At 41.7% G+C, this 12,548-nt stretch overlaps 1 protein-coding gene across 1 annotated transcript; it reads left to right on the top strand.

Moving 5' to 3' along the window:
- Positions 1-3,217: 3,217 nt before the first annotated feature.
- On the top strand, positions 3,218-4,279 carry LOC115131041 (helix-loop-helix protein 2-like). The gene has a single exon (XM_029662662.2). It carries the CDS (start codon positions 3,252-3,254, stop codon positions 3,624-3,626), a length of 375 nt encoding a protein of 124 aa, XP_029518522.1. The 5' UTR covers positions 3,218-3,251; the 3' UTR covers positions 3,627-4,279.
- Positions 4,280-12,548: the final 8,269 nt, after the last annotated feature.

Below are 12,548 nucleotides of genomic sequence, written 5' to 3'. Positions count from 1 at the left end.
ACGCCATCCAAAAGATTTTTGGGGTTGAAATGATATGAAAACAATGTTGATTCAACCAGCTTTTGCCCAGTGGGTACGGTTATTCTGGACTGAGCACAGTTTGGTACAATTGATCTCCATTGATTCAGTGTTTAAGGTGAATTAAGCTGTTGAAAGGATTCCCGAATAGGTCATCCTGTCAAAAGGAACCACAGAAAATCAATAGGTGTGATCTATCATTCCCGTCTGGGTGATCGGCAACTGAATATACTGTTGCACAATTACAGCACCACACCATGACGACAACATGGAACTGAGACACTTCCTTTTCATAGTACTCAAAATTACTTCCCACACAAATCTAGTGGGCTTCGTAATGCAGGCATTTTTCTTAATCTGCATAGTATTTATAAAATCCTACAAACGTAGAATCATTAACAAAAGTATATTACAAATTAACTTTCATGTGGTGCTGCCGTATCATGTAGAGTAACAGGGAAACTGTGTGTGTGTGTGTGTGTGTGTGTGTGTGTGTGTGTGTGTGTGTGTGTGTGTGTGTGTGTGTGTGTGTGTGTGTGTGTGTGTGTGTGTGTGTGTGACCCAAGGTGAGGGGTACAGCAGTCTATGGACCAATTACTGTAGACAGGTGCTTTATTGTGGAACACACACTCAACACACACACACACACACTGTCTCTATTTTTTCTTACCTACACCCATGCACACACATACCCTTCCCCTGTGACAGCGTAACAGTGTGTGTTAGGTCTGACAGTATGGCGGCTGGCCCTATGGCCACCCTATTCCCATGACACCCCTACACAATCTGATTGGGATGGGGCCACAACATGGGTCCATATGTCCCTTTTTCAGCTATGCTGTTTCCTTCATTTATTAGTCTGTTCGTTTCTCTGTGTAAGAAGGGGCATATTTTACATGTAATATGGTAGCATTAGCTTAATATCATGATATTTGGGTAATTGGTCCAAGTAAAAGAGTAACCTCTATTGAGATGGCTATTGATCTGTTTATGTCTCTCATTGGTTATACAGTATAACATGTGACTTCCAATATACCCTCCATCGCTTCTCTGCCTCACCCTCCCAACCTTGTAGAGTGGCTTTATTAGCTCCCCAGGCCAATTACAGTGACAGTGATAGCTAAGCAGGTGTTATGCTGTAGTTTTACAGTGATAAAGCCCTATATTCTCTCCCATTTTACTGCTCCCAGATCGTCTATAAGCGTATTGAACTGTTAAACATCAATTTCTCATCACCACCAAGGTGCTGGGTTGCCTGGGAACCGTATACCTTGTTATTTACTCAATAATAAAGGTGCTTGTGAAGCAGGCTGCTGTGGTGGTCATCTTGGTGTGTGACACTGGATGGTGGAACAAGATAGCATGTTTTTCAGTTAGATTCAGTGATGGAGGTTATTTGTGTTTTGGAGATTACATATCCATACAAAAACCATTACCGGAAACAATTGGTAATCATTGCATCAATCAATTGATTAAGATATATGTTATATGTGGTGTCACTGATGAACATCGTGATCATCTCACTAGCACCTTTACCCAATACGATATGTCACCATTAGTGTCTATATATTATCGCAGGGGAGGAGGAGGAGGAGGAGGAGGGAGGGTGAAAGAACAACGAGGCAGACAATACCATTCCTCATGTATTCCTCATGCTGCAGTCACTCCCCGCGAGGCTTTATTATGGGTTCGGCTCTTCTTATCTCTCACACAATCTGGCACGCACAAGAGAGTCAGCACGCGCGAAGGTGAGACACGAGCAGGCGGAAGGATTCCCTGTAATCGTTTCCCTCACAGAAGAATGGTCCCTGGCATGCAGTTTACTAAAGCGCATCATAATATCACGGAAAAACAAGGCGGACTACAGGAGTCACTCTCTCCACGAGCGCACCCTCTCCTCACAACAACCTAATTTGTTTTCTTCAGCGGAGGTCAAGAGACAACGCTTAAGAAAATCTGTCCTCAAACAATCAAGTGATGCTCAAATGAAAAGAACGAAAGAACGACAACAGTCCGCTTATAATTAGTTAATGGACACGTAAAATAGTTGTGAATAGACTAACATCTAATTTGAAGTTGGTATCACCTATAATCAAATAAATGTTGATGAGAAGGGTTGGAGATGTGTGACCGTGGGTGACACCAACGAGAGTTTTTACAGTGGAAATAACTCCTCAGGGGTGCACCCTTGGATAAAGTTGAGCTAATTAAAATTGGTGAGTCGAAACATTCCTCAAAGTGAAACTAATAACTGATTTATGCTGGTTGGTTTTAAAGCATATCGTTTTCCTTTTTATAAGTGGCATTTATTTTATTATAGAAATAGTTACAGTGGTTTATGATCATTTACGTTATCCCCTCTAAACGTTACATGATGAGGCGGCAGGTATTCTAGTGGTTAGAGCGTTGGGCCAGTGTACAAAAGGTTGCTGGATCGAATCCCCGAACCGATATTTTAAAACAAAAATCTGTCCTTCTGCCCCTGAACAAGGCAGTTCAAGGCAGTCATTGTAAATAAGAATTTGTTTTTAACTGAATTGCCTAGTTAAATAAAGGTCAACTTATTTTAATGAATCATGGTTCCTTTATATGACCCAACATATAAAGGATATCCCGTTTGTGTCTCTGCGTATTTCAAACGCGCGTCATTCAACCATACAGCGGGTGAATCGTCTGCAAGACAGATGGCCAGCTGCTCACGTGAATCCAGAGCTCTCCCAATAATTAATTTCAATTAAGTCAGATGATGATTTAATGTCTGCTGTGTTCGGTGGTCTCTGTTCGCAGCTATAGGATTAAATGAAATGCAGCCTGTGGAAATTTGATTCGATAAAGTGGGCAGATGAGACCGTTTTAAAAGGGTCAAGACTAGACAGAATTGCAAAACTTTATGAATAGTAATAAGCTATTTTCGAAAGATCTTTTTAAGGGCTTTTTAATAATACAGATACTCCACATTGTATCAACAGGGAAATAAGCACCTACATCAGACCATAACAAGCTAGACGAAAGTGATTTGTTTAGAATCAGCACAAAGGACAGCGCACAACAGGTTTGCGAACATGCGCATCTTGCAAAAATATTCTCTCCGTTTTTAAAAATCGAAAATCGAATTGTCCATAGAAACTTAACATATTCTCTCACATATACTTTGTTATAATACTAAATCCTATTTTTTCCACAGGGGTTGAACCTTTGATCTGAAAACAGACCACAAAACAGACGGCCTGAAGATGATGCTTAGTCCTGACCAGCCAGACGTTGACCTGCCCTGGGGGCAGCCCGACACAGAGACCCTGCTGAACAGCATCAAGATGGAGTGCGCCCCCCTGCCCGCGGAGCCCGCAGAGGGCGAAGGCAAGGCGCGCTCTCTGTCCATTCCTTCCCTCAGCAGGGAGGAGAAGAGGAGGCGGAGGCGCGCTACAGCCAAGTACCGGTCCGCGCACGCAACAAGAGAGCGCATTCGCGTCGAGGCTTTCAACGTTGGGTTCGCCGAGCTGAGGAAGCTTCTCCCGACACTTCCGCCAGACAAGAAGCTGTCCAAGATTGAGATCCTCCGGCTCGCAATCTGCTACATCACTTACCTCAACCATGTGCTGGATGTGTAGGTCATCAGTCAAGGATGGACACCGTCAGGGAAGGAGAGAAGACTGAAGATGGAGACTGGGTAGGGTGGACTGCATACGAATGCTTGATAGACATTGTTGACATATATCTGGCCTGGGAGCACTGCTGTGCCTGTAGTGTGTGCCCAAGTGCCCTGTGTGCTGCCACTCTAGGCCAGAGTCACACAGTAAAACAGGACCTAATGTCTTTCTCTTTCTCAGTGTTGTGAAGGAAAGAAACTGCTGCCCCACTGGACTTACCCACAGACTTACCCAATCGAATCCAAATTTGCAGTGTCAGAAAACGCAATAATGTCGGGTGATCCTACTTCTTATAGGTTTATTAGCCTAGTATTGAAAAGCTGTCCTGTTAGCCAATACTTGCCATGGCGAAACTTCTCTCCGGACAGGGCTGATTTAAAGGATCTGTAGCTGTAGAGATTCGCTGAAATCAGTGATGAAGTTCAAAGTAGAATATAAGTGCCACTTATTTACAGATATGATATGTTGTATATTATATTCGTTATTTGTTTTTGTATTAGGCTTAGTAAGTTATGTATTTATCAATTCATGTTTACATTGTAATGTCTTATGTCTGGTGTTTGCACATACATATTTATTTGTAATATATATAACAATTATTTATACTCTGACAACAGAACAAATACTGTTGCTCTTTATTGCACTTTTTAATCGATTTTTATCTATTAAAAATTTCCCAAAATGTTTTTGAAATCCCTGTTAAATCCAGAGGTTGCAAGTGAGATTGCAGTGTTTTGTTTGGTAGGGTGAGACACAGTTTCAGCTTTAGGCCTACAACTTCATTATTAGCTTTTTCGATTGTCCAGAAGTTTGTTGGTTTCATGTTCAGCTTTAAAGGACAATAACATTTTTTTATGTGACAAACTCCATAGTTTACTTTAGCCAATACCTGCTTTCCAAAGATTGCTTAACATTTCAGGGTGTCCTTTTGTGGTATGCCATATATATAACACACCTAAACAGCTTTTGTTAATAAATTAATAAATTGTTAATGCATTTTTTTATCTTAAATGTTTGTTGTTGTATTCTGGCAAACGTTCACGTGGAAATTCGACTAAAACATTTCTAAACTAAAGATATCTGTGACGCCAGGCTATTTCATCATTTCCCCAGATTGGAGAGGCGAGGTCTGTGCCAGTATCTGAGCTGGGGATTCGCTCTGCAGCGGGAGGACAGACGCTCTCCCCACGGAAGGGGCAGGTGTTCCTGCAGACGAGCAGAGACAACCGCATTACAGCCCATCCGTCTGACAAATCCCCCGGGACGGGAGCGGGCGCACACACACACACACACACACACACACATACATTTAGGGAGAGGTGACATGGGAATCATGGACAAACGAAAAAAAGCATCATATTGGCTGGACAAAGAGAGCTTATTCGATGGATAAATAATACGGACAATAATTGTAGGCTGTAGGACTGATATTATTTGGATAGTCCACTGATAAATAATGCAACATAAAGCAGCACAGCAAATGCTACATGAAAAACATTAAATATTTATAAACAAACAAGATTTTCTACATGCAAATTCATGTCAGTTTTGTGAATACAGAAGAAGCATGTTGTGGGTCTAATTCGTAAAACAAAACAAAACCTATTGAAACAAACTAGGCTAATACTTTGTTCAAGCTAATTATTTACAATGAAATAATCTATAAAAAAATATACCTCAAGTAAATTTGGAGAGCTAAAAAGCTTGCATCAACTAAAGCTACAAAGCAAAATTATAAGAAGGAGAAAATGAAGGAAATGTCACATAGGGGAAAGTGGAGTAACTTGTGCCAAAGGGTTGGTTGAGCCGTTACAAAGGTTATACATCAGTTGGAGTCTCTATAAGCTACAATATGAGGTCCTAAACCTAGCAGAAAGTGCAGCCTTGTAGCTGTGTGGGCTAATATAGTCAAAATGGTGGCTTTGGTGTAAATTGTGAAATTTGGCCAGGTGCAAGTTGAGGAAATGGTTAATCAATGTACCCCATAATGACGACACTTTGTCAGTTTTATGCACAGTACTTTGAAGACACCACACATTTGTGTGCTTAGTCAAGTTCAAATGATGACAAATGCCTCCCTGGGTCTCCCGAGTGGCACAGCGGTCTAAGGCACTCTAGCGCAGTGCTAGAGGTTTCACTACAGACCCAGGTTCGACCTCGGGCTGTAATCCAACCGACTGTGATCTGGAGTTCCATAGGGCGGCACACAATTGGCCCAGCACTGTCCAGGTTAGGGGAGGGTTTGGTTGGGGGCCTTTACTTGGGTCATCGCACTCTAGCGACTCCTTGTGGCGGGACGGGCAGTTGGGTTTGCCTCCCTCTAGGACAGAATTGAAATGTTTTCTTCCCAATGTGTTAGAAATGTGTCCCTATATGCCTACCCTGTCCCTATGTTCATCTACTCTAAACCTGGGGTAAATTGTGCCAAGAGACCACTTTCTTTTGGATAAGCTAAGTTTTCAAACTGTTATGTTTACATGAATTCTGAATATTTCCAGGGATTCACAACATCCTGAAATATATGTACAGTGTCTTCAGAAAGTATTCATACCCCATAACCCAACATTTTGTTGTGCTACAGCCTGAATTCAAAATGGATTAAACATATTTATTTCTCACCCATCTATACACAATACCCTATAATGATCAAGGGAAAACATGTTTTTATACATTTTTGCAAATTTACATAGGTATTCACACCACTGAGTCAATACATGTTAGAATCACCTTTGGCAGAGATTACAGCTGTGAGTTTTCTGTGTAAATCTAAGAGTTTTGCACACCTGGATTGTACAATATTTGTCCATTACTCTTTTCAAAATTCTTCAAGCTTTGTCAAATTAGTTGTTGATCATTGCTAGACAACCATTTTCAGGTCTTGACATAGATTATATACATATAACTCAGCTACTCAGGAACATTTACTGTCTCCTTGGTAAGAAACTCCAGTGAAGATTTGGCCTTGTGTTTTAGGTTATTGTTCTGCTGAAAGGCACATTAATCTCCCAGTGTCTAGTGGAAAGCAGACTGAACCAGATTTTCTTCTTGGATTTTGCCTGTGCTTATCTCCCTTCCCTTTGTTTTTTATCCTGAAAAACTCCCCAGTCTTTAACGACTACAAGCATACCCATAACATGATGCAGCCACCACCATTCTTGGTAATATGGAGAGTTGTACTCAGTAATGTATTTCAATACATTTGCCCAAACATAACACTTTGTATTCAGGACAAAAAGTTAACTGATTTGCCAAATAGTTTGCAGAATTACTTTAGTGACTTGTTGCAAACAGGATACATGTTTTGGAATATTTTAATTCTGTACATGCTTCCTTCTTTTCACTCTGTCAATTAGGTTAGTATTGTGGAGTAACTACAATGTTGTTATCCTTCTTCAGTTTTCTCCTATCATAGCCATTAACCTCTGTAACTGTTTTAAAGTCACCATTGGCCTCATGGTAAAATCCCTGAGCGGTTTCCTTCCTCTCCGTCAACTGGGTTAGGAAGGACACCTGTATCTCTGTAGTTACTGGGTGTATTGATATACCAACCAAAGTGCAATTAATAACTTCACCATGCTAAAAGGGATATTCAATGTCTGCTTTTTTATTTTTATCCATCGACCAACAGGTGCCCTACTTTGCGAGGCATTGGAAATCCTTCCTGGTCTTTGTGGTTGTATCTGTATTTGAAGTTCCCTGCTCGACTGAGGGACCTTACAGATAATTGTATGTGTGAGGTACAGAGATGAGGTAGTCATTCAAAAATAATGTTTAACACTATTATCGTACACAGAGTGAGTCCATGCAACTTATTATATTACTTGTTAAGCACATTTTTACCCCTGAACTTGCCATAACAAAGAGGTTGAATACTTATTGATTTAAGACATTTCAGGTTTTCATTTTTAATACATTTGTAAAAAATAAAAAAATAAAAAATAATAATAATTAAGAACATTATTCCACTTTGACATTATTAGTATTGTGTGTAGGCCAGTGACAAAAAAAATCTCTCTCACTCGGCCCTAGGGGGGATGGGGTATTGTCTGTGGCCACTCCAGCAGCAGGGGCTTGGGCGAGAGCTGGGCCTGAGCTGGCCTATAGGCCCTTTGTCTCCACACACAGATGGGCCGTAAGAATCCCACAAGCTTCGAGGTGGGGGGACAGAGAGTGGAGAAAAAATTATGTTTGACTCTGGTATAGGATACAAAAACACACATAAATAGGTAGCCGAGTGGTTAAGGGTGTAATTGCTCCAGGGTCAATGTCAATAATGGCTGATCCCTGGTTGTGACCCCACTCTCCAAGGGTGTCTCGGGGGGAGTTGGCATATGAAAAAAACACATTTCCAATTCACATGCATATAATACAAATGTGTACATGTGTGAAATAGGACAACAGTACCAACCTAAAAAATATAGAAACACACACACACACACACACACACACACACACAGAATCAATGCCAATGGGTGTGAAATAATTATGTGGTGCAAGGCTGCCCTCTGTTGGTCTATAATACTATAGACTGTTGTAGAAATAAGCATGTCAATGATCAGCAGCCCTTCAAATGTGAGTGCATTAAAAAGATGGGAACACACGCAAACAAACTGAGGAAGGAGAGTCTGGCCATTCTCAATGTAGATATTTATCCACAACTACCCCTTTAACATTCACAGATCTGAAAGAATTGGACAGGTAAAAACAGGCTATCCTTTCACACTTACTGCAAACACAGTAAGGATTTAGTTTAATAAGACGAGTGGCTAGGAACAGTAATGACACAACACTTCTGGGGGTCCTTATCTATTATACAGCAGAGTGTAGCCCAGACTACAGTGTCATGGGCTACACAGCTGACTGAATTTGACTTGTGTGTGTGTGTGTGTGTGTGCAGGCAAACACAACTGCAGGGGTTCCAGGATTATTTCCAGCAACATTGCAAACTGTTTAAGAGACTGACGGACAGAGTCTGGTAGTGCTCTAGTCCTCCCTGTCAGACTGAGGGACAGGGTCTGGTAGTGCTCTAGTCCTCCCTGTCAGACTGAGGGACAGGGTCTTGTAGTGCTCTAGTCTTCCCTGTCAGACTGAGGGACAGGGTCTTGTAGTGCTCTAGTCCTCCCTGTCAGACCGAGGGACAGGGTCTGGTAGTGCTCTAGTCCTCCCTGTCAGACTGAGGGACAGGGTCTGGTAGTGCTCTAGTCCTCCCTGTCAGACTGAGGGACAGGGTCTGGTAGTGCTCTAGTCCTCCCTGTCAGACTGAGGGACAGGGTCTTGTAGTGCTCTAGTCCTCCCTGTCAGACTGAGGGACAGGGTCTTGTAGTGCTCTAGTCCTCCCTGTCAGACCGAGGGACAGGGTCTGGTAGTGCTCTAGTCCTCCCTGTCAGACTGAGGGACAGGGTCTGGTAGTGCTCTAGTCCTCCCTGTCAGACTGAGGGACAGGGTCTTGTAGTGCTCTAGTCCTCCCTGTCAGACTGAGGGACAGGGTCTTGTAGTGCTCTAGTCCTCCCTGTCAGACCGAGGGACAGGGTCTGGTAGTGCTCTAGTCCTCCCTGTCAGACTGAGGGACAGGGTCTGGTAGTGCTCCAGTTCTCCCTGTCAGACTGAGGGACAGCGTCTGGTAGTGCTCTAGTCCTCCCTGTCAGACTGAGGGACAGGGTCTGGTAGTGCTCTAGTCCTCCCTGTCAGACTGAGGGACAGGGTCTGGTAGTGCTCCAGTTCTCCCTGTCAGAATAAGCAACAGAGGAATTCGAAACCATTTAAACTCCTGTAGAAGTGGCACTATAGTTATTGTGAGTTGTATGTTCCTTTTACTCCGCCTTCTAGTGAGTTTACACAAACTGCAATCTCCTACCATTCTGATAGATTGGAGACTGTCAGAAAACATGGTTGTAACATTAATAATTTGGTTGTTATTCCATTGGTTACCACGAGGCAGATGCTCCATGGGCAGAGTGGCCCACACTCATTGAATATGGCACTTTTAAATGTTAGATCACAAATAAAACCTTTCTCGTGAATGACCTCATTACTGAGCTCAAAGTTGATTGCATGTTTCTCACTGAAACATGGCTGTCTTCAGACTGTAGTGTTGCTCTTATTGAAGCAACTTTGGGTCTTTTGAGCATCATGCTATACTGTTTAAATGTCAGCCATCAGTGCTGGCCATAACCTTGTATAGGCCACCAAAGCACTGTCCCACTTTCTTTACTGATTTCTCAGAACTATTGTCTACTATCCTTGAGAACTATGATAAAATCTTTGTGTTGGGCGATTTTAATATTCATGTTGACAAAGAGACTTACTCCAAGGTCATTGAATTTATGAATCTGTTGAGCTCTATGGACTTTATCCAACATGTTAATGGGTGCACCCATAACCACAGCTATACTCTGGACCTGGTTATTACCAAGGGACTTCTATTGACATATCCTCCATTGTTGATGTTGCTTTATCTGATCACCACTGTGTGTTTTTTACTAGCTTGTAGCCCACAGCACATGGTAATACTGAACACGTTATTAAGAAATGCTATCTTGCCTCTGAAGTTGCTACAGATTGCATTGAGTGTATGAACAATACTCATTCACCTATTCTGCCTTCCTCTTGTGATGATTTAGTTGACAACTTTAATAGCAAATTAAGGACAACCATTGATACCATAGCTCCAGTAAGGTTGAAAAAAGCCACATCCAAACAGAGAGCCCCTTGGATGAGTGAAGAAACTAATCAATTCAAGAGAAATTGCAGAAAGGGAGACCGAAAGTGTAGAAAGTCAAAGTTGCAGGTCCATTATGATATTCTGAGAGAGCAACTTGGCATATATAAGGCAATTAGAAATGCCAGATGGGCTAATTTTTCTAACTTGATCACTAATAATCAGAATCATTCGAGAGTGCTCTTCTCAGCCATTGATGGCCTGATAAATCCTAAATGTGAATTTTCCTCCACATCTAAATGTGATGAGTTTGCAGTAGATTTCAGAGATAAGATAATTAACATTAGGCTCAGTCAAGCAAGACCTGATGAGAAGTTTTATGATATGTGCCCTAGCCTAACACGCAAAGGCACTATGGATTTATTTTCCCTGGTTGACACAGCCATGCTCAGGAATGTGATATCACAAATTAAAAGCATTCTACCTTCCTTCTCGATCCTATACCCACCACCTCCTTCAAAACAGTTTTTAATTGCAGATCTGAAGAAGTGCAAGCTATTGTTTATCACTCCCTGTTCACAGGCACAGGGTCACAGTGTCTCCCGACCCCTCCTGTCTCAGCCTCCAGTATTTATGCTGCAATAGTTTATGTGTCGGGGGGCTAGTGTCAGTCTGTTATATCTGAAGTACTTATCCTGCCTTATCCAGTGTCCTGTGTGAATTTAAGTATGCTCCCTCGAATTCTCTCTCTCTCCTTTTCTCTCTTTATCTCTCTCTTCTCTCGGAGGACCTGAGCCCTGGTACCATGCCTCAGGACTCAGGACTGATGACTCCTTGCTGTCCCCAGTCCACCTAGTCATGCTGCTGCTCCAGTTTCAACTGTTCTGCCTGTGGCTATGGAACACTGACCTGTTCACTGGACGTGCTACTTTGTCCTGGACCTGCTGTTTTGGACTCTCTCTCTACTGCACCTGCTGTTTCTAACTATGAATGATCAGCTATGAAATACCAACTGACATTTACTCCCGAGGTGCTGACCTGTTGCACCCTCTACAACCACTGTGATTATTATTATCTGACCCTGCTGGTCATCTATGAACGTTTGAACATCTTGGCCATGTTCTGTTATAATCTGTTATAATAATCTTGAGTCCGGTACTGTTCAGTATATATGTTACCCCTTGGCAGCGTTATCAGAAAGCACAGCAGACGATACACAACTTTACATTTCTGTGTCACCAGAGGATTTTAACGCCACGGATTAAATTATTAGACTGTGTTATTGATTTAAATACTTGCATGATTCACAACTTCTTCCAGCTAAATCAAGACAAGACCGAGGTAGTTATTGTTAGCACAGAGAAAGAATCTTGTCGCACATTTTAATTCATGGGCAATAATGATAAAACAGTAGGTAAAAAAACTAGGTGTCATTTTAGATTCTGAACTCAATTTAGAATCCCACATTAGGAATGTGACCAAAATAGCTTTTTAACACCTGAGGAACATTGCCAAGGTGCTGCCATTTCTCTCTCATGCTGATATAGAGAGGCTCATCCATGCTTTTATTACAAACAGGCTTAACTACAGTAATGATCTCCTGTCTGGTCTACCCAAGAAAGCCATTGGTCAACAGCAAAACATACAGAAAGCTGCAGTACAAGACCAGACAGAAAGCACACATTACACTGGTTTTAAAGTCTCTGCATTGGCTGCCTGTGAGTTTTAGAATGAATTTTAAGATAATTTTAAAATCAATCCACGTTTGCGCACTGAAATAAATGTCAGACATGCTTTTAAGTTATGTACCCAGTAGGTCCCTCTGATTCTCTGGTACTGGCCTTGTAACTATCCAAAAGACTATGACCAAGAGGCATGGAGAGGCAATATTTAGTTATTATGCCCCCAGCCTCTGGAATAGCCTGCCAGAGAACCTGAGGGAGGTCAAAACTGTGGACATATTTAAAAGAGATCTTAAAACACACCTTTGTAGCTTTGCTTTTCCTTAGGGTGCTTTTTGGTCATTTAGTTTTTATTATTTTGTTTTTTTTATCCTGTTATGTTTGTTGTGTAGGAAATATTTCCGTTTTTATTTTTCTAGTTTTTTCCTGTGAAGCACATTGTGTTGCATACCCTGTCTGAAATGTGCTGTAGAAATACAGCTCGATTTGATTTAGAATTCTACAGAAAAAAAGAAACCAATCATTTTGAATGGTAAAAATAAA

Source organism: Oncorhynchus nerka, linkage group LG1 (assembly GCF_034236695.1).
Source record: "Oncorhynchus nerka isolate Pitt River linkage group LG1, Oner_Uvic_2.0, whole genome shotgun sequence".
NCBI classification, from domain to species: domain Eukaryota; kingdom Metazoa; phylum Chordata; class Actinopteri; order Salmoniformes; family Salmonidae; genus Oncorhynchus; species Oncorhynchus nerka.
This window is presented reverse-complemented; position numbering and strand designations above follow the sequence as displayed.